The sequence below is a fragment of the Drosophila takahashii genome, chromosome 2R (genome assembly GCF_030179915.1).
Source record: "Drosophila takahashii strain IR98-3 E-12201 chromosome 2R, DtakHiC1v2, whole genome shotgun sequence".
In the NCBI taxonomy this organism is placed as follows: Eukaryota; Metazoa; Arthropoda; class Insecta; order Diptera; family Drosophilidae; genus Drosophila; species Drosophila takahashii.
In genome coordinates, this window is record NC_091679.1 from 22,425,733 (window position 1) to 22,443,894 (window position 18,162).

An 18,162-nucleotide genomic window follows, 5' to 3' on the forward strand; every position below is an offset into this window, starting at 1 on the left:
CCAGGGATCCGGCGCCCTCCGACGAAACGAAGGTTAGCGGGGGAGAGGTGCCCGTGGCTTTGGTGGACATGGACACCACACCGCTCCTCGCCGACGAGTGGACGAGGTGGGGCAGTGGCCCGGAACCAGCACCACCACCTCCGCCGCTTCGGGCCACGATGGTCGTGGAGACGGGCAGCGGGATTATCGAGATGGAGGGCACCTTGCTGCGCAGATTGGCCACCGCCGCTGCCGTGGCGGCATCGGTGCCGATGTACGTGGGTCCGCCGCCCGAGGATTTGCTGCTGCCGCCGGCGGGCTTGGCCTGCTGTATCAGCAGGAGGTCTCTGGGCCTATCCGTTGTGGCGGCCGTTTCTTCACGAAGGATCTCAAATATCCAAGTTTCCCTGGTTTCCTTGGAACACTAAGCACGAAACACTCACACTTTCACTTGGTTGATTGCTTGGTTCTCTCCTCCTCCTCTATTTATTTTTCCCTTTTCCGGGGTGTATAGAAGCACAACATCGAAATAAATTCAAAATCAGCCTTACGAAAGTGCACTTAAAAAATTGTCGACTAAACAAGTTCATTCTTTCTGCATTGCCTCGATTGCTTGTCAATTGGTGTAGATACCCCAGGGGGTGGTGGTTTGATGGGGGGAGGGGCTTTCAGGGGCGTAATAGGGGGTCCACAGATGCACCTGTGCGTTTCGTTTCGTTCGGTTCGTTTTTGGTTCGCTTTGCAGCTGGAAATACGCTTCGTATACTTAACGTAACTTTGTGCGATGCCCAGAGTTTGAGTTTAATGCTTTTTCTTGCTTGTTTTGGTTTCTGAGTACATTTTGGTTAGTCTTTTGTTTAACTTTTGTGTTATTATAATTATATATTATGCAGCAATTGTTGCTGTGTAGCGGTGACTGTGCCTGTTTCTGTATCTGTGTCCTCTGCTTTTGCGTGTGGTCGTTGTCATCCTCGCTTTCGTATCCTGCTGCTGCTGTTGTTGCTGCTGTTGCTGCTGCTGCTGCTGTTGCTGTTGATGTTGCTGCTCCTGCTGCTGCTGCTGCACATGCAACGCGTCGCCGCTGGATGGCTGCAAGGCTGCGCTGCAGCATTCGGTGGTGCCAGCGCCATTGGAACTCGACCACGTCAAAACAGTTGGAAGTGTGCCTCTGGATCTGGATGTGGATGTGGATATATGTGTGGGTGTGGATGTGGCAATGTTGCTGTTGATTTCCCACATTGCGGCACGCAACCCTATGCAACCACCACCTCGGAAGCCACCTCCATCCTTGCAACAACAACAACCACCAGCTGTGTGTGGAAAGTGGCTTTAATAATCGATTTTTCAGCGGCACACTTGCAAATCAATATTTGGCAAACAGGAGCAATGCTGGTAGCTTTCGCTTTTCCACAGGGGAAATTTATCCTTTGAGTTGATTATTTACCGGATACACTATTTAATTCGCTTAACTTGAGCGCGTGTGGGTGATGGGGGTGTATTGTATTTCATTGCTTTTCTCACTGTTTCCATTTGCTATTTTCACTTTTAGAATTTTAGCCCTAAAATGCACCGCGCGCGTTTTTTGTGGCTCCTTTTTGCGATTCGGAGAAGCAGCTGACCGGAGCTGCGTCCTTTACAGGAATGTGTCCCAAATTCGAGTGCCACAAACACAGTTCGTTCTGCCGCTGCACAACTTTCCGTTTCGTGGGGGTTGCGGCTCAGTTTCTGGGAAAATCCGAGTGTGTGTGTGCGTGTGTGTGTATCCGCATGCAAGCTGAAAAATGGGACTCGCTGCGAACTGCTGCGAAAATAGGGTTAGTAGGCATAATGCCAAGTGCATAGCCAGGAAAAACTGGAAGCCACGGCACGAAGGAAAACGAGCACAGGCGAACGTTGTTGCGCAGCTTTTCCACCCCTAAAAATCTTCGCAAGGGGTGGGCACATGAGGGCCAGGGAAATTCCCGTTGTGGTGGAAAAGCGTCACGGGAAATTTCTGCACGCCCGTGGTGGAAATTCCCAGGGCGGCGCTTTTTGAATGAGTCTCGTGTGTTTATTTCTTCGTAATTCATTCTTGAAATATCATGAACTTAGACTCATAATATAAAATGTATAGGTACTGTGCAAGATTATCTAAATCTAAATCTAAATATTTCAATTAAATTAAGAAGGCATTTTTTGTTTTGCCTTTATTTTTTAAAGATTAATAACATTAATAACTAAAAAAACTGTGAGATTAAAGATTATAAATTTTATTAAAGGTAAATTTCCAGTTGCAAACTTCTATTGTAAAAAAATGTAAACATTCAAAAAAAAATAGAGACAAATATTTTCAGTTGCCCATCGATTACCAAATATTTTGATATGTAAAATAAGTAATAATTAGACAAAGATAAGTTTGTTGACTATAAACAAATAATTTCGTTAATATTTTAGAAAATATTATTTAGTACCAGACGTATTTTTGGATAAAATAACATTATACATAATGTAAACGATCGGAGATATTTAAAATCATGCGCGGATCCACGGTTTATGATAAATCACCCCCCACTCGCGTAAAAATTTAAAGGAATTTTGGTGGTATGCAACAAGAAATTGTTCTGACATCATTCCCCACAACAAAATCCTTGATTCGCCATTGTTTGAAATCAATAAACGATTAAATTTACCTAAGTAAAATTAAATTAACAATATTTTAAGTATATATAAACTTTATCAACAAAATTCGAAGTTCGGTAATTAAAGATCCCTGCAGCCAAATGAGCAGTTAATTTCTGTAAAAAGCAATCCAAGAACAGCTATGACCACAATGACCCCCAGTGACTACCCGAAAAAAGGGAGAAGAACTCGGACTCCGGCATTGCCCAACAGAAAAGCCGGGGCAAATTTGGACTAATCGCTTAACTGGGCCCCAGCCTAACAGATCGGATCGCCTCGGATCGGAACCATCATTAGCAGAGGGGAGGCGATCAAGGGCCCACTTTATAGGGAGGAGGGGGGCCGGGGCCCGATGGAGGCGAACCACCAGGCGACCACCGTTACGGTGGATTCGGAGCCAAGAGTCAACCATCGGCATTAATATTTCATGTTTTTCCGTTGCTTAAATCATGTTAGATTTATTTTGCGCTGCTTTCAGCTGCCGCTTGCGCAACAACAATCAAGAGCTAACTGGTTACTGGTTCTGCCAGCGACTTGCAGCTAAACTTGGCTAAAACACCGTTGGTTCTAACGTGAACGCGAAAATGTGTGCCTCACCGTTGTAAACTTCTTGCGGCGGCTGTGTGTTGCCTCATCTATTGCAAGTCTGTGCCGATTCTAACCTGTTTTCTGCAGAAACTCTCCGAAAAAGTCCCGTAAGAAAGTCCCAGTTATTCAAGAGGAAAAACCTGTTACACGCAACTGGCTCAGAGAGCTGATTGCCAAGAAAATAAAAAAATAAAGAAAAGAACAGAAAGAACTAAACAGAAAAGAACAGAGCAAAGAACCAAGCCAAACCGAGCATATAGCCACAATAGCAGCAGAAACAGCAAACACGTTAGTACCGTTGCTTCGGATTCTTTGTTGCGCAACTGTGTTGCAAGATTAGCTGCGACTTCCAACTGGTTTATTGCAGCCCCACTGTCGATGAGGCAACAGTTGGCTTGGCCATTACTGTTGTTCTGCCGCCACGGCTGCCTCTGCTGCTGCTACCTTGAAGATGTGGTAAAATCTTTTGGCTAGAATCGGAAATCCAGCAGCAAGACGGCATTGCATGTCTTGCAGCTTGACTGCATATCCCATCCATTTATTTGCGGCTATTGAAAGCCGTTGCCTTTTATAATCAATTAGGTTTTTTTTAGCCAGCCTAATGATTCCATTAGTCGGTTATAGCCAGGCAAGGCTGATGGCTGAGGCGAAATATCACCAGAGCTATTTTGATTGCCGGAGAAACTTTGTTTTCACATTACAAAATTAAGTGGTAATTTTCCAAAGCCTTCAAAAAATTGTTTTTATTGAAGCAATTTTAAAATAAATTTGGCAAAAAATAAGTTGAAGATATCATACCTTAGATCTTTATTTTCTAACGGATCATTTTTCTATACATTCATTTTTCTATACTAAAGTAAATTTTTTATAAAATAAATAAATAAACGACTATTTAATACCCTTTATTCCCAACGACAAATAAACCCACTTCTAAAGTCTGCGTTAATTTACATAATATTATTTCGGTTTGCCCATTTGATTTTGCGTTCTTCTTAATCTTAACTAACCATAGTCTTAGGTATAGACCCCCTATTCTCACTAACCTCTGATGGTGCTCGGCATGTTATCCGGGTTCTTGAATCTCATCAATGGATATGGACTTTCATTCATACACTCAAACTAATCTGATCAATGTCAAGGCGATAAACTCATCACTCGACCAGATCATGATCGTAAAATTCGCGAATTAGTTCGAGTCGCAGAGATGGGATCGTATCAAACAGTTTTCAAACGGTGAAATCGGCCGGCGAAGGCGATGATGAAGCCGGCGGAGTGGAACGGATCAGGAAGGAGAGCGAGCGTAATCGGGACTGGAAGCGATCCGATGACCGATGAGAGAGCCCAGAATCCGAGTGGACTGGACTGGACGTGGGGACAAACGATTGCACACTAAATGGCCAGAGACCGAGTCGAAGACCCGTTGCATCCGATGATCATGATCGCGGTCATCATCATCATGGGTTCCTCTTCATCGGCGCTGGAATCCGAATCATCGTCCTCTGGCGGGAACCTGTGTGCGGAGGCGAGCGGAGAAACAAGCAGAAACCGAAAAAGAAACAGAAGCAGAAGCTCAGCCGAGAAAGGAGCTGCCAGAAGTTCCCACCTCAACACACGCGTTTACCAACACACCTGCAAAAGGGGGCGCTCACCACAATTCCTGCTAATTAAATGCGTGATCACTGCCCAAAAATATCCACGCAGCAACCAAAAAGATACAGTGATCACTGCCCAAAAATATCCACGCAGCAACCAAAAAGATACAGTCTCACCTTCCTAAATGGGATTCTATATATTAGCGATAGCGTACAGAGATGATTTCATGGTTTTTCAGGGTTGCTAAAATTTGACCCAGACCTGCAATGTTTCGCCCGTCGCTTCTTTCCTTACAGCGTAAATATTAATTACATACATTTCTAGTTCTCATTAAAATATAAGATTAAGAACTAAAAATAGGCCTAAGGCTCAATACCCATTCAAGTATAAGGCTTAGTACTCAACCCAACAAAAAGTCGTCCAAAACAAAAAACTTCATATGAAAAACAACGTCAAAAAATTTTGTTTCATATGAAGTTTTTGTATTGGACGACTTTTTGTTGGGTTGAGTACTAAGCCTAAGAATCAAAAATAGTTTATTAAACAGCTTAATAAATATTTTAATGCAAGGAAAAAGAGACTTGGTTCCTAACAATAAAATCGAAATATGAGTTTGATTTACGGAAGTTGGCCTGTATCGACTGGTAACAGATACACATGCCAGCGGAGTCATGCGTGCATTTCATCAGAGATGGGTTATGATGTCCAAAAGTCCGAAAGCCCCACTGTTATTCCGAGTGATACATGTAGGGCTGGAAAGAGTCAGGGACCCGAAACCCGTGACGTTACTCTCCGAGTATCTGTGTATCTTTGGGGCCCGTCATCGGATCGCAGTTCGCTCAGTTGCACCTTTAATCGCTGAGCAAACAGGAAGACTTCTACGGTAAACACACACACACACGCCCCGTGGAGAGCGGGAGAGAGCAGTGGAGAGGGGGAAAACAGGTTGAGAAGTACCGCTAAGCGGAGGCCCCAACTCTCCGAGGTCAACGAACGTTCTTAGCGCTCAAGAATGAAGGAATCAAAACACACGAAAAAACCCAGAGAGAGAGCGACCGAGCTCGAGCGGAGGAGCGAGTAAAGAAAGCACGAAGAGAGAAAGCAAGGCGATCGTTTTAAGAGCGCAACAGGTAAGCGCTGCAGCCAAAGAGAGGCCAAGCTAAACACAAAGAGAAATGAGACAGTATCTGTATCTTTTATTGTCTTTTTGTATGCACATGCACTTTTGAAACGAATTTATCTGTTGCTTACAGCTAAATTAAAAAGCTTACAAAAAGTGTATTTTTAGCAGCAGATTTACAAAGAACGAAAAAAGAGAGAGGGAGCGGAACAAAAGCCGCTTTGTAACTGTCTGTCTCATGACCAAAAGAAACCGAAATTCTTATTCTTATTGCTCAATATTTGGTAATACACACTCACGGATACGAAAACAGATATAGATACAACTACAGATACATATTCATTCGACGTGCAAAAGCCATTCAATGTAGCGGTATTTTGTCGAAATTTTCAGAGTCTCGAGACGAGTACAAAGCTCATTGACCTCATGCTCTCTCTCTCTCTCTCTTTCTTTCATTCCTTCTTTCTTCTATCTTCTGCCACATTCCCTTGTAACAAGTGTGTAATGAGACGGGAATGAGGGGCTTTGATTTTTTTTTGGGCGTTTCAAAACGGGCTTTCAGCTAACACAAGCTCCGAACATTTTCGTTTATTTTTATTTCTTCCTGTGCGACTCTTGATATTCTTCGTTTTCCCTGGGGAATTTCGCTTTAATCTGACCAGATGGGGTATTTATCAGTAAGCCCCCAAGCGAATTACTTAGGAAGTGAGGGAGGAATTTAGCTGACAGCCTGTTGATCCCGTTTGTGTTTGCTGGCCCACGATTGGTCAGTGGATTTGTTTCCCTACCAAAGGACATCGCTTTCGATTGGCCGTTGCTCCCCATCCCCCGACTTCCTTCTCCCTCTCTCGCTGCTTTGTCGTGCTTTGTTTTCGAAGTCCTTTTGTTTCACAACTGCCTGTTGCCGTTTTGAGTACCCTTTTTCGTTGAAAGGGAATATCCGGAACGAAGAGATGGAATATCTGGAAAAACTTTGATCATAATGCAGTCGAATATCGTTAAAATAATTAAATTATCTCAGAGTCTCTGTAATAAATAATATTTTTTTAAATTAAATATAGTTATATATCTTATATTAAGAAATACATTTATTAAAATTGTAATACAAAGATAAAAAATACTCCAAATATTTTAGATAAATAATAATTCTATCAATTAAAGACAATGGTATCTTTATGACCAAAGAATAAATACTCGAATATTGACTAAAAAGTAACACCAACAATTTTAACCATTTTTTTTTTAATTAAGAGTTTATTACTAGGAAAACTAAATGATTTACAAACATTTCTCAATTATTTCGTACTTGTAAGGCAATGGAAAAGGGTATCCAATGTCCTGCTGCTACTCCCACTCTTTTCCATAAGCCTATTGTCGTCGTCACACATATTAGGAAAATAGCCATCCTGCTGTTTAATGGCATTTTCATTTGGCCCATTGTCCTTCGGTCCTGCAGCAGCAAAGCAACAGTTTCCCGGGTATAAATAGGTCCTGTTTGACTTCAATTCCATTCAGTTCGGCTTTGATTCGAGTCCTGTGCGTGGAAAGTTCTGCTGTGTTGTGATTGTGCATAACTATCTTGGTAATACAAAAATTTGGTTTTAGTAAATCATTTTGAAAAATGTAGAACTGTTAACACTCTTGTTAAAATTGCAACAGCAAAGCTATTATTCGGTTAATTCAACTCTAAACATTTCTTGTAAATTTATAAAAAATTAAATAGGTTTATTTTGCTTATCTTGGATATTTAACATTTTTCTATCCAAAGCAACAATGTTGCGGTTCAACGACTATCAACATTTTTTGTGAAATAGTAAACATTTAATTTGATTGCCCGACATTTCCATCGATGAATTCAAGTTCATGTTTTCTCCGTTCTAAATGCATGACAAAATGCAGTTGGATGTACGATGCACGCGCTGCAGATCAAGCGATATATATTTAATTTGCGGTATTTAAAATATAATCAAGCTATGGGAGTCAGCAAGCATAAACAATTAGAGGGCACTTTCCAATTTAAACGGAATTTTGTTGTGGATCAGCTGCGATCCGAGTGCCACCCCCTCGCATTAACCCCCTCATATCGTGTTTGCTAATAGGGAGCCTCATGTTCCGACAACTTTTCAGCACATCCCCCAGCGGAGGGAGTTATTTACTTTGGAGCGAACAGTCTAATTGGCTTCGGCCGGGTCTATAAAAGCAGGGCGCCATCCCGAAAGCTCTAGTTATAGGACAAATATTATCGCAGCCGCAATTAGGTGACCCATCGAGTTTGAACCCTTCCAGTGTCCGCGGTCCACCCTTGTGTTTTCACAGCTGGCAGCGTTTCTCGTCGCTTTTCCAGGCGCTTTTCTTTTCACTTCTGCTGTGTTCTTTTTCCATTTCCATTTCCAGCTATCACCAGAAGCCCCACAACATCGGAAGTGTCCAAGTATCCATTCCATTATATTGTTCTCCGTTTGTTTTTCCTATTTCTCACCAGCGGTCAGACGGTTGACGTTCCCATTTGGCATTTCAATTTAGCACAAGTCCCCGAAAAATGGAGCTGGCCTAGCGAGAAGTCCAACAGGATTAGGCCAAACTCATTGCGGAACGAAACGCTTGCGAATAAAGTTAAAGGCCCTGATTGCGTGCGACAATTGCACAGTATTTACGTCAGCAAGGGTTAAGCGAGGCGATTGCAGCATGGACTTCAAGGAATACCGCCAAAGGGGTGAGTGCTGGTTTAAATCTGGGCCATAAAATGCACAGCGGCAGACGCATGTGTGTAAATACCGGATGGAAATGGAAATCCAATCCAACGGGGCGTTTATTTGATTGGCCCAAGGCGGATTTGTCCCGGCCGTTTGTCTTCGTTTGATGGCCCGTAGCCCACAGTCCAGACACGAGCAAAATCCTAGCTAACCAGTATCATATTTTCAAATCAATTTCTATTGACATTTCCCAGCTTACATGGTCTTTTTTATTTAACATAATGACGTTGCCAATTATTCGGTACCGACTTTTTGCTTTAAAATTTACTATATTCTCAGTTCATGGTAAAAATTTCTTCTTTTAATTTCTTAGCTATTAATGACTTTATTTTTAGATGCAAGCACAATTGACTTTTTTCTGTAAATTAAACTAATCGATCACCTTTTTAAATTACAACCTGTATAATAAAAATAACTCAATAATTTATTGGCTTACTAAAAAGGTTATTAAGGCTAGCTATATCCTTAATTGCTAACCAATTATTTTTCGCAAAATAGGAAAAGTATTAAAAATATTTTATGCCTTAATAAGAATACCTAAATTAAAAAATATTTTATTTTGTAATTAAACCAGTTATATAGTGCTGCAATGTGGTAAAATCTCTTACTGCTTTCAGGCAAGGAGATGGTCGACTATATAGCGGATTATCTGGAGAATATACGGGAACGGCGCGTCTTTCCGGACGTGAGTCCCGGCTATATGCAACAGCTGCTTCCGGAATCGGCTCCAATCGAGGGGGAGCCCTGGCCGAAGATATTCTCGGATGTGGAGCGGATCGTGATGCCCGGCATCACCCACTGGCAGTCGCCCCATATGCACGCCTACTTTCCGGCCCTCAACTCGATGCCCTCCCTGCTGGGTGATATGCTGGCGGATGCGATCAACTGCCTGGGCTTCACCTGGGCCAGTTCGCCGGCCTGCACCGAGCTGGAGATCATAGTGATGAACTGGCTGGGCAAGATGATCGGGCTGCCGGACGCCTTTCTCCACCTGAGCTCCCAAAGTCAGGGCGGCGGAGTGCTGCAGACGACGGCCAGTGAGGCGACGCTAGTTTGCCTGCTGGCTGGACGCACTCGGGCCATCCAGCGATTCCATGAGCGACACCCTGGCTACCAGGATGCGGAGATCAACGCCCGGCTAGTGGCCTACTGCTCCGACCAGGCGCACTCCAGTGTGGAGAAGGCAGCTCTAATTGGTGGGTATTACCTCCCTCTTTCAGCCTTTTAAGATATATGGTATAATAATATTTTCCGATTCAAAAAATTCTTAAGGATTCTTAGGATATTTTCCCATTTTAATTTTATAATTCACTTAACCATCAACTCCCAGTTGTATATTTTTCTAACAAGCTCAGGTTTGTGCTGATGCAATTTTGCAACCATGCTATCTTTTGGTCGGCTCTCTCGACCATGGCTTACTTTATTGTTTAAGCCGCTTACGGTCTAAGCCACAACACTCCCACTTCTTTTCCGCAGGACTCGTGCGGATGCGGTACATCGAGGCGGATGAGGACCTGGCCATGCGCGGCAAACTGTTGCGCGAGGCCATCGAGGATGACATTAAGCAGGGCCTGGTCCCCTTCTGGGTGAGTGGCAGTCTGTCAAAATTAATTGGCCCGCCTTGCGCAGCCAGCTGATTCCTGACTCCCGACTGGAGACCCCAGATTCGCGATTCGCGACTCCCAGTGGAGCCAATTAATACATGTCAGCACTTAAGTGTCCTGCGGTGGTTTATTTTTAGGTCTGCGCCACGCTTGGCACCACCGGCAGCTGCAGCTTCGACAACCTGGAGGAGGTGGGTATTTGGGGAATAATTATGAGCAAAAGGATAGATGAGAGATTGAATCTCATTAAACTGGCCACACAAAAATATTCTATCGGATAGCCAACGAATGTTTTAGTGCCATGATCAAAGGATGTAAAAGTTTTATGATAAAACGTCAAGGTTTTTTAAATTTTAAATGGAGTCATGTTAGTTTTCGTTTTTAAGTTAAATTGCTGGGGTTTGTTTTTTATCTGACTGAAAAGTCTTAGCTACAGGAAATAAATAGCAACAACTTTGTCAAATCGAATTTACCTCGGAATCGTGATATGAAATATTAAAGATTGGTCGTTCGTAAAATTAACATCACATTAAAAAATTGAATTTAGCTTAATGTTTACTTTGTCTGATAGATAAAGCACCAGAATCTTAAAATCAAATTAAGAACTCGATCCTTAGTTCATTATTTACACCAGTTTAAAAAATAAACAAAATACGCCACAAAGACGACCTTGGATTTCCGGTAAGGTAGAACTCGCTGATTAGAAAAAGGCGACATAAAATTGTTTGTAAGTGTTCAAAGTGTAAAAACAGTTTTGGCCCCTTTTTGATTTTTATCTCGAGTTCTGAAAATGTTGGTTTTTAGGCGTGTGTTTTTAAAGAAGACAGCCCTTTTGCATTTGCAAACTAATGGCTGGAATTCAACTATGTGTATAAGTAATATAAAGGGCATTATATTACGTGTAACATGAGTCGCCGATGCCCGACGTCAGAACTCAAGTTAGAAAATAAAAAAATGCCAAACAAGTTTTATTCACATTAAAAAAAATGGGTACTATAACAAAAATTTTAATTTTGTTAAACAGACAGATGTACTTTACCGGAATACCGAGGTCTTTTTCGTGGCGTATTTAGAATGCTTTGTATTGTTTTGATGGAAATTCAAAGCATTTAAATATATTAAATTCGGGATATGAAAATATTTAGATATTTGAAAAAATAAAGGGTCACGTGATTAATTAATGATAATAAAATCTTCCACCAGATCGGCTTGGTGTGCGTGGAGCACCACCTGTGGCTCCACGTGGACGCTGCGTACGCAGGCAGCGCTTTCATCTGCCCGGAGTTTCGCACCTGGCTGCGCGGCATCGAGCGGGCGGATTCGATTGCCTTCAATCCGTCCAAGTGGCTGATGGTGCACTTCGATGCCACCGCACTGTGGGTGCGCGACAGCACCGCCGTGCACAGGACCTTCAATGTGGAGCCACTGTATCTGCAGCACGAGAACTCCGGAGTGGCGGTGGACTTTATGCACTGGCAGATTCCGCTGAGTCGTCGATTTCGGGCCCTCAAGGTGTGGTTCGTCCTGCGATCCTTCGGGATCAAGGGACTGCAGCGCCACATCCGCGAGGGCGTTCGTCTGGCCCAGAAGTTCGAGGCCCTCGTCCTGGCCGACCACCGATTCGAGCTGCCCGCCAAGAGGCATCTGGGATTGGTGGTCTTCCGGATTCGGGGCGACAACGAGATCACCGAGAAGCTGCTGAAGAGGCTGAACCACCGCGGCAACCTCCACTGCATCCCCTCGTCGCTGAAGGGACAATATGTCATCCGGTTCACCATCACCTCGACGCACACGACCCTTGATGATATCGTCAAGGACTGGATGGAGATCCGGCAGGTGGCCTCCATTGTGCTGGAGGAGATGAACATCACCATCTCGAACCGCGTCTATCTCAAGGGTAAACGCAAGTCCTACCGCCTGCAGTAGTCACCGCTTTCGATTCCGATTCCGATTCCGTTCCCGTACCTGTTTCCGTTTTCGTTTCGTTTATGCTTTCAGTTTGTTAATGCACCCCGATCCACCGGAAATCGTTGCCTTGGCCCTGCGTGTATTTTGTAGTTTTTGAGTTATAATTTTGTTTATATTTATTCATAAATATATTCGTTTTTATAAGACTTTTAGCGCTGAAAAATGAGGAGGGACTGGGATTTTCTATTGGGATTTCATAAATATTAATCAAACATTAACTGAATGGCTATTCCATATTTTTCAATTAAGTACTACGATTTATGATTTTATCTTGTTACCCCGCAGAAACCAAGGAGAAAAGCGAGGCCTTTGGCTCGAGTCTGCTGCTCTCGAATTCTCCACTTTCCCCAAAGGTGGTCAACGGTTCGTTTGCGGCCATCTTCGATGCGGATGAGTTTCTGGCCAAGACGTATGCGGGCGTTCGGATAGCGGTAAGTCAATGCGGGTTAGCCAGGCAGCCAGGACTCGGACTTACGATCTTCCAGCACCAGGAATCGCCATCGATGCGACGTCGTGTGCGTGGCATCCTGATGTCCGGCAAGCAGTTCTCACTGGACTCGCACATGGACGTGGTGGTGCAGACGACCCTGGACGCCGGGAGTGGTGCCACACGGACCGGCACCACCAACTCCTACGGCCGCACCACCTCCGCGGTCCAGGAGAAGGGAGAGAGGCAGGCCAGCATCCAGGAGGACAACGAGGAGTCGCCGGAAGGTATGAAGCCCAGGTAGTGTAGTCGGCCCTTTAGATGTATCGCTAGTGCTAGTTTCTATTTAAGAAATCCCAAGGAGTTATTAGACCAGTGACGCCGATTGGTGATTTTCAAATACTGCACTTGGATATCTGAATCCTTGAAAAAATAAAAAGAGATCGCACAAAAATTGTGATATCAAATTCTCTGACGAAAAATTAGAAGAGAACTTCTTGATGATATGCACAGCTTTTCCGGCTTCTGAGTATAAGTATTCATAAAATCATAGATAAGGCGATGGAATATATAGCTGGCTAAGGTCCGTTTGGGCGTCCGCTTGATGGCTTCGACCAGATTTTGCTGATCGATTGCTGACCAACCTGCATCCTGAAGTCCGAGTTTATGCGTTCATATTTGCCATATGAAAAAGAATAGAAATCGCTGCATAGATCGACCGTTTGATCTACAAACTCTCCTGATGTTTTTTGAAAAAGTGTGCTGGTTTTCGATACAAATATTTTAAATCACTTCTAACTGTAACTTAAGGTGTCTAGAAGTATGCAGTGAATAAAGGATTCTGAGTCACTGTGGCTTCACTGGTCAAGATTGTCGAGACCCCTGCTAACCATTAAAGTTGTTCTTATTAAATTTTCAGAATCTGAATTACTGTCACTGTGCAGGACCCGTAATATTCCCACCACCGACCACGCCCACTCCCTGTCCACTCCCAGTCGCAGCTGCAGCTCCAACTCCCACTCCTTGACCCACTCCCCGCCGCCGAACCAATTTCGACCCATTGCCCTGTGTGGAATGCCCAGTCTATGCCCCCCCTCGATTCCCTTTCCCACGCCCCTGCCCAATCGCGAGGTCACCATGTCCGTGGATAGCCTCCTGACCCCCGTCACCACCTGCAACGTTTACCATGGCAGGCGGTTCCTGGAGCCCCTCGAGAGCCTTGCCCAGAGCAGCGCCTCCTTCAGCAGCAGCATCTTCCGCCTGCCGACGCCCCTGGCCACGCCCACCCGCGAATCGCCGGAGGATCCCGACTGGCCGGCCAAGACCTTCAGCCAGCTGCTGCTGGAGCGCTACTCCTCGCAGTCGCAGTCCCTGGGCAACAACTCCTCGACCGAGAGCAGCAGTCTCAGCGGTGGTGCCACGCCCACGCCCACGCCCCTGAGCAGTCTCGACGAACTGGTGACCCCACTACTGCTGTCCTTCGCCTCCCCCGCCTCGCCGCCCATGCTATCCGCCCATGGAATTGGAGAGGGGCTGCGGGAACTGGAAAGCGACTCGGATGCGACCGTTTGCTCGACGACCTCCTCCATGGAGTCCCTTTAGTCCTAGCTTAATAGTGTTCTTAACTTGTTTAGTTTTATTTGATTAAGAATTTAAGGACCAAGTAATTTCTTCTTTGAGACTATGGGTTAAACACATACATGTTCAAAGCCTAAGCAGGAAGTTTAATTTGCTCTTAAATTAACATCATAAAGAATGAAAATGGCGGTGTATGATTTAATCTAAGCATTATTTTAGTTCCAATCCCATATATTATTATAGCTTGACACCTCAGTTCTACTGTACATAAGTGTGTTTGGGGAAAAGGGCCAGTCATCCAACGCTGCTGTGCAAACAATCAATAATGCAATCAATCGTAGTTTCAATCAATGTTATATCCATATAATATGTATGCCCATATCTATATCCAATTGTAAGATATCTGATTAGCGGTCAAGTTAAAACCGAAAAGCTCCAAAATTAACCGGCTTAAATATAACCACATTTAGTCAATGTCCGAGTGATTAAAGTTTCAAAGTTCCAGTTAAACGAAAGCTACTTCTGTTTTATTTTAGGGTGGATATCAGTGGCGGATCCAGGATTTTTTTGTGGGAGGTGATATCAGAACAATTTTTTTGTTGCATACTTTTTGAATAACAAAATTTCTTTCATTTTTCACCCGAGTGGGGGGTAATATATCACCCATATCACCCCCGTGGATCCGCGCATGGTGGATATGTAAAATATCACGCTGGGTTACCTTAGTGCTTCCATTTTTAGCTCTGAATAGTAAAATATATCTCCTATAAGAGTAAGTATATTTTCATTAGATACTATCATTTTATTGTATTTTTTTTGTGATAGTGCATTGTATCATTTTCATAATTTGGTTTTTTTCTTAATGACTTTGGGGCCTTTTCAACTTTTCACAAGTCCCTGATATTTTATTAGAAACTCATTGTTTAATTGTAAGTGCTTATTGATGTCCTAAGGATGCCACGATCTTATATCCCTAGGTTATCATTACCTTGCTACGTTTTAAGTCGACGGGCTATTAGCCTCCCGAGGAGCTTTAAATGATCTTATTGACCATCCTCCGATCAATGCGGCCCAATCATCTTAGTCATTCAGGGTGTAAATTACCCTAGAAGAAAACAATGCTACCTTCGTCGGGTGATGGTTCTTCACCGGGGGATTCTTCACTATCCTCGGTGCTTGTATCGACATCCTCGTATGTCACGTAAAAGACATCCGGGGTCGTCTGAATCCAGGTCTCTTGAAGCGGAGGACCTTTTGTGGTCGAGGCACTTGAAGCCACCCGGTAGACAATCTGCGCATAGAAGGTGAGCAGAAAGATGATGATAAAGTCGTGGAAGAGGATTAGCGAGGCCAGCAGGTGATCATTAAGTCGCATCTCGGCGAAACGTCCACCGTTGATTGTCTGGGCATGGTACATTACGAACTGGAGCAATAAAAGGTCAATATATGGCTTTTCCGGTCACCATTAGGAATTACCCCTCTTACCAAAAGCACTATAACGCTGATGAAGATCTGGAAAACCACGAAGGAATAGGGCATAGCGATCAGAATATGCATCATGACAAAGAAGATGGTGACGATTAGAAAAATAAAGGCCATTACGAACAGGATTACAACGTCCAATGTGAGATCGTGCTAGGAAAAGATTTCAGGAATAATCAAGCGAAAAATACTACACTCCTTACTGGTATTATAGATCCCAGCAGAACGAACAGGAAGACCAGTAGCACGCAGATGAAGAACCACATTATGAGATCTGGCCAAAGAGTTCGCGCCACCAGAGCGAAAATACCTATAATCACGAACTCCACCTAGCCGATGGAAGCGAAATGGGAGATCAGGCAGTATCTGTTCGCAGGATACTCACTATCAGCACGGTGATCAGCCAGTTGAGGCCAATGATAAAGCGGATCTTCTCGAAGAAAATGAACAGTGTGACCATCACCATGGCCAAAGCAAAGAAGATCACGCTGATCCAGTAAAAGTTGATGAAGACCAGGCTTATGTCCGAACTGAAACGTCGGTAGATTACAGACAAGTTCCGCAGTATCTTCCCAACTCACATTAAGCTGACTAAGAGCCACTGCAAAAGAGCCAGAACCATCCAGGCTATGGTCACCATATAAACGACGCAGGCGAACTTCCGGCGTGCCCGCCTATATGCCCGCATTCTCTGGCGGCGGTCCTCCATGGCGTTGTGGGCGTGGCCCGGGTTTAGTGTCGGAGTAAGGAATACAGAAACAAACGGCAACTACGTTCAAACTTAATGGAGAAGTCAAGGCCCCTCTGATATGTAGTGGTGCGTAGAGAGGTAAGTCACCTCTCTTTCCATATTACCCGGTTTATCACGGTGACACAGAGATCTCCTACACACAAAAAAAAACTTGGTAACAAGAAAAGAAGCTAGCTTCGGCCAACCGCAGCTTATATACCATGGCAGATTATTCTTATTAACTTACAAAAACATTAAATTTTGATCTACTTGCGTATATGTAACATTAAACAAAATTTTAGCTGCATTCTTATTATTATACCCGTTACTCGTAGAGTAAAAGGGTATATTGTAACAGCTAGAAGGAAGCGTTTCCGACCCCATAAAGTATATATATTCTTGATCAGGGTCACTAGCCGAGTCGATCTTGCCATGTCCGTCTGTCCGTCTGTCCGTCTATCCGTCTGTCCGCCTGTTTGAACGCTGAGATCTCGGAAACTACAAATGCTAGAAGGTTGAGATTTTCCACACATATTCTTGGGCTTCCTACGCAGCGCAAGTTTATTTCAGCTGAGCCCCCTCTTACGCCCACAATCGCCCACTAACGATTTTAAAATGTGTCTGCCGCCTACACCTTTAAAGATTTCCCAGAAGTATAAATGCAATTTTGTTAATTAAGTGTCATTTAAATAAAATCCACTAATTTTTATAGCCGATACTATCGGCTAATATATCGGTGGCAAAGCGATTGCTGGAACACTATTAAAACAAGAAAGAAAGCTAGCTTCGGCCAGCCGAAGCTTATATACCCTTGCAAATCGTTCCTATTAATTTACAAATCGCAAAAATTTTAAGTTTCGTATTATTTTAACAATATTTTTTTATCCTTCCCTATGGCAGCTATATAATATCGTCCGATTTTGATAAAATTTAAATTGAAACTCGGAAATATTTAAAAAGAGTCATGTCCTAAAGTAGAAGAGAATACAATAAAAAACAAATAAGCTAAAATTTATTTCCTATTACTTTCCCATTAATTTTTAGATCGTTCCTATGGCAGCTATATGATATAGTCGACCGATATTTTAAATATTTAATTCGAAACTCAGAAATGTTTAAAAAACAACATCCCCAAGAGTAGAAGGTAATATTTCAAAAAACACCAAAGCTAGATTATTTTTAACGATTTAAAAATGGGATCCTTCCTATGGGAGCTATAAGATATAGTTGTCCGATCCGGTCGGTTCCGACTTATATACTACCTGCAATAGAAAGAAGACTTTTGGGAAAGTTTCAAGCCGATAGCTTAAAAACTGAGAGACTAGTTTGCGTAGAAACGGACGGACAGACAAAAAATATTTAAAGTTAAAAAATTAAAAAAATCTCTTCCCAGGTGGCGGGGTTTTTTTATGCAGGAAAATATGAGACAAATTTGAAAACAATCGGCTGAGCCGTTTAGAAATGCCGATGAGCACGGACTTTCAAAAAGTGGTTTCGAGGAAAAACCCACTTAAAGATGCACTTACGTTCCAAAAGTTTAAGAGGTTAGGGTACTAAGTTTAGCATAACTTCTAAAGTTTTTGTCCGATTGACTTAAACATTTTTTTGTTTAATCTTAAAATGTTAATCTACAAGAAAACAAATTTTAACAAATTGTTTTTTTTTTTGCAAGAACCTTGTTT

General features: G+C 43.2%; 3 protein-coding genes across 10 annotated transcripts; 1 reads left to right on the top strand and 2 right to left on the bottom strand.

Annotated features, from left to right (window-relative positions):
* Nucleotides 1-322: 322 nt before the first annotated feature.
* LOC108059438 (protein sprouty) lies at nucleotides 323-1,730 on the bottom strand. Its single transcript, XM_017144732.3, has one exon. The coding sequence runs from the start codon at nucleotides 1,216-1,218 to the stop codon at nucleotides 865-867; it is 354 nt and encodes a 117-aa protein (XP_017000221.2). The 5' UTR covers nucleotides 1,219-1,730; the 3' UTR covers nucleotides 323-864.
* A 5,728-nt stretch (nucleotides 1,731-7,458) lies between these two features.
* Hdc (histidine decarboxylase) lies at nucleotides 7,459-14,555 on the top strand. Of its 3 annotated transcripts, none has more exons than XM_070212192.1 (9): nucleotides 7,459-7,520; nucleotides 8,421-8,651; nucleotides 9,309-9,887; nucleotides 10,168-10,277; nucleotides 10,433-10,486; nucleotides 11,499-12,192; nucleotides 12,549-12,694; nucleotides 12,749-12,990; nucleotides 13,610-13,720. In XM_070212192.1, exons 2-9 carry the CDS (start codon nucleotides 8,624-8,626, stop codon nucleotides 13,614-13,616), a joined length of 1,860 nt encoding a protein of 619 aa, XP_070068293.1. In that variant the 5' UTR covers nucleotides 7,459-7,520; nucleotides 8,421-8,623; the 3' UTR covers nucleotides 13,617-13,720. The 3 variants fall into 3 exon arrangements, with proteins under 3 accessions (XP_070068293.1, XP_017000250.2, XP_070068294.1); XM_070212193.1 differs by lacking the exon at nucleotides 7,459-7,520 and adding an exon at nucleotides 8,187-8,196; XM_017144761.3 differs by lacking the exon at nucleotides 7,459-7,520 and having other exon boundaries at nucleotides 8,176-8,651; nucleotides 12,749-12,977; nucleotides 13,610-14,555.
* A 417-nt stretch (nucleotides 14,556-14,972) lies between these two features.
* Nucleotides 14,973-16,550, bottom strand: LOC108059425 (uncharacterized). Of its 6 annotated transcripts, none has more exons than XM_070212196.1 (5): nucleotides 16,332-16,544; nucleotides 16,136-16,280; nucleotides 15,954-16,079; nucleotides 15,754-15,780; nucleotides 14,989-15,691 (listed from the first exon to the last, which is right to left on the bottom strand). In XM_070212196.1, the coding sequence occupies exons 1-5, from the start codon at nucleotides 16,457-16,459 to the stop codon at nucleotides 15,374-15,376; spliced, it is 744 nt and encodes a 247-aa protein (XP_070068297.1). In that variant the 5' UTR covers nucleotides 16,460-16,544; the 3' UTR covers nucleotides 14,989-15,373. The 6 variants fall into 6 exon arrangements, with proteins under 6 accessions (XP_070068301.1, XP_070068297.1, XP_070068299.1 ...); XM_017144689.3 differs by having other exon boundaries at nucleotides 15,026-15,691; nucleotides 15,754-15,903; nucleotides 16,332-16,541; XM_070212199.1 differs by having other exon boundaries at nucleotides 15,495-15,691; nucleotides 15,954-16,083; nucleotides 16,332-16,550.
* Nucleotides 16,551-18,162: the final 1,612 nt, after the last annotated feature.